This window comes from Phaethon lepturus, unplaced genomic scaffold (assembly GCF_000687285.1).
Source record: "Phaethon lepturus isolate BGI_N335 unplaced genomic scaffold, ASM68728v1 scaffold31956, whole genome shotgun sequence".
NCBI lineage: Eukaryota > Metazoa > Chordata > Aves > Phaethontiformes > Phaethontidae > Phaethon > Phaethon lepturus.
The window spans coordinates 31,445-34,518 of record NW_010548958.1 but is presented as its reverse complement, the minus strand read 5'-3'; the positions used below and the strand labels follow the sequence as shown (position 1 = coordinate 34,518).

Genomic DNA, 3,074 nt, shown 5'->3' with positions numbered 1-3,074 from the left:
GATGAACACCTTTCTCTCTAGCTGGTTGTACTGCTTGAATTAATGCAGTTCCTGCTTTTCACTGTTTTGTGGAAGATCATTGTCAGATTGCACGCGTGTAAGCGGGGGCAGAATTTGGCCCACTGCTCGTGTTGCACAATATTTAATTCGATGAATAAGCGGTGCTCCTCTGGTATAACTGCTGGCAGAATGTAGCCCTATATAGAAACCAGCTCAAAATGCTTGTTTTACAGCAAAGCAATTTATTCACAGTTCTAAGCATCTCACAGCCTTTTTTTAACTCGTTGAATAATCCTTTTAGGTTCCCCATAAAGCAGGTGAAATGCTTCTGCTGCAGTCCTAAGGCAGAACACAGGCTGCATAAATAGCACCGAAATTACTGGGAATACAAAATACACATCCAGTAATACATACCTACAAAGGCAAATTCATACTGACAGGACTGCAGTGTGTGCTTATCAGCAGCAAAACATCTCGGGGGAAAAAAAAAAAAGTGGCTTTATATTGAAATTGTATATACGTTTCTCTCTATATTTAAACACTTAAATACTATTTTGTGCATGTTCTTAAACCCAGACGCAGGCTCCTTTTTAATGAGCCTGCCTGCTTAAACATTTATTAGCTTAGAGATGTATAGTTTTCATAAAGCTGGCTGAAGCTTTTTGCAGACTATCTTTGCAAAAAAACCTTTTTTTTTTTGTGTACATGGCCTCAGTCCTTGCAACCTCCTAAAGAGTCTGTCAAGGCGCAACTTAAAAGCTCGTTCAGGCGACCATGACCCCCTGCTAGCAGATTGTCTGCCTAAAAGGTAAGGGAAAGCTAAAAAAGAAGTAGAAACTTAAAAGTAGCTTCTCAAAGGCTGCATAGATCTTTTTTTTGTTAAACCTAAAGTGTTTAAAAGCTTTAATATTGATGGCCTGTCAACTTTGTCCTGATTCTTTGGCTTTCAGTTAAAAGGTTTTTGTTGTTGTAGCTTATGCAGTTGCTCTGTTGCTATGGAAACGTGACATCAAAATGACGTTTCTCTGTTTAAAAGCTTTTAACTAAATTCCTGCCTGTCAGATGTAGGCCCCATTTTGTGCACTCAAGCTTCAAGCTGTTGCAAAAAGGTTTCATATGTTCTGTTGTCATTCAAATTCTTTATCCACATATGCATGTCTTGCACTACAAAAAACCTAAACTAAAAACTCAATCTATATTAAGTGTCCTCTTTTAAAACCCTTTTAGGTCAGTCAGCAATGGCTGCAGCAGAAATTCCCAGTTACATTGTCTCTTCTCAGACTGAGAAACACAGGAGGGCCAGAAACTGGACTGATGCAGAAATGAGAGGTTTAATGCTGGTTTGGGAAGAATTTTTTGATGAGCTGAAACAAACTAAAAGGAATGCCAAAGTTTATGAGAAAATGGCTAACAAACTCTTTGAAATGACTGGAGAAATTCGCCACGGAGAGGAAATAAAGATAAAAATTACAAATATGACATTCCAGTACAGGTAAGCTTCAGTTAATTCTTTTTATTTTAAGAGATTTTAGCAGGGACAACGCAGTGATTTTTGCCTTTCAGAAAGAAGTCTCCTAGAGGAAATCTGTCGATAAAAGATTAAAGATTGTTCATATCGCTTTTAAAATTCTCTCTTGCCAGTGCTGTTACGTCATTGTTAATTTTTTCCCCCATTTCATGTCAAACTCTGGGACAACTTTGTTTCTTTATAATTAGCTAATGTTGTTATGATGCAGAGGGATGGAAATGTATTTAGTGGGAAAAGAGATTTTTTTTTTTCCTCTCTCTTTGCTGAGGGGACTGCTTGTGTTAGCTTGGCAGCAGTTCCTTGCAGTGAAACTCCTGCAGTTTGAAGTGGCCAGTGAGAATCGGTATTGCAAGGCAAAGTTAAAAAAAAAACCAACCAAAACCCACAAAAAAGCAGAATAATATGGGGGGGGGGGGGCTGAGACTCCTCGATTTTGTTCTTGTGAGTTGAAGGGTTACACTTCACGGGGACAAGAATAATTGAACGTCTTATTACTGAGTGACACACATTGCTATAATTATAAGCGGCAGCAGCAGCAGCAGCACTGTTATATCTGCAGAGAGAGAATCGCTGTGCACCCTCGATGCTGCTCGGGGGAGCCGGGGGGGGGGCGGAGGTGTCTACGGGGTGATACAGAACAGGCGGTGTCAGTCAGGAGGGGAAGTTGGCTTTAGAAAATGCGAAGCATTTGTTGTTTGCAGGGGAAAAAATAATTAGAACTTAACAGAAATATTTGCATATCTTTTTTTCCTTTTTTTTTTTTTTTTTTTTTAAATTCTTATCTCTGTGAGGCACAAACTGCCTCATACTGGAAATCCTGAGTGGTGATTTTAGCTATGTGCTTGTAATGCAAGAAAATCAAATATGTGACTCTCTTATTTAATCTCTCCTCAAAGCTCGTATTAATAATAAAAAAGGTTATTACAGCAGGCAACCATGTTAAAACTGCTCGCTTTTCTGTAAGGCACCCTTACTGTATTTAATGCAGAGACTTCTCATCAAATGGAAAACTAGGGAAAATCCTGTAAACCCCTTAACTTTGAATGTCCTTCGTCTACATTTGTATGATCCACAAGCATAATCTTCAACATCATTTCCCACAATATTAAACTCGATGTTTTGTAGCAAATGCTAACGGCTCCAAAATGTTTTACTAACCCTGCTGTAATCCTTACCATTTTCTTCACCCAGACTGGAGATGAGAAAGCTGGAAGTAAGGTAAATTTTTGCCCAGCATCACCCAGCAATTCACACTCGCACGCAGATTTAGAAGTCGGGAGTTGTTGGCTACCAGGCCTGCTAAATCTGCAGCCCTCCCTGCTGAGAAATCCATCTCCTGGCACCGAGCTTTTACAGGTGTCTAGCAACGCTGCCCGATATTTAAGTGCCGTAACTGCCAAGAGGAATAGGTTATTTCTGTCAGCCTTTGTTCTAAATTTTCAGTGTTGTCATCAATCAGACCGTCTCGGTTTTTCCAATTAATGTTCTTACTTTAAAGTTGCACCGGGGGAAGGGAAGACATAAAATCACTCACATACATACGCTC

General features: G+C 39.6%; 1 protein-coding gene across 1 annotated transcript in view; it reads left to right on the top strand.

Moving 5' to 3' along the window:
- The first annotated feature begins 774 nt into the window (after positions 1 to 774).
- MSANTD1 (Myb/SANT-like DNA-binding domain containing 1) overlaps positions 775 to 3,074 on the top strand; it is a 20,799-nt gene continuing 18,499 nt past the window's right edge. The window contains 2 exon segments of the mRNA XM_010290142.1: positions 775 to 808; positions 1,228 to 1,492. Coding sequence (XP_010288444.1) covers positions 775 to 808; positions 1,228 to 1,492 — 299 coding nt within the window.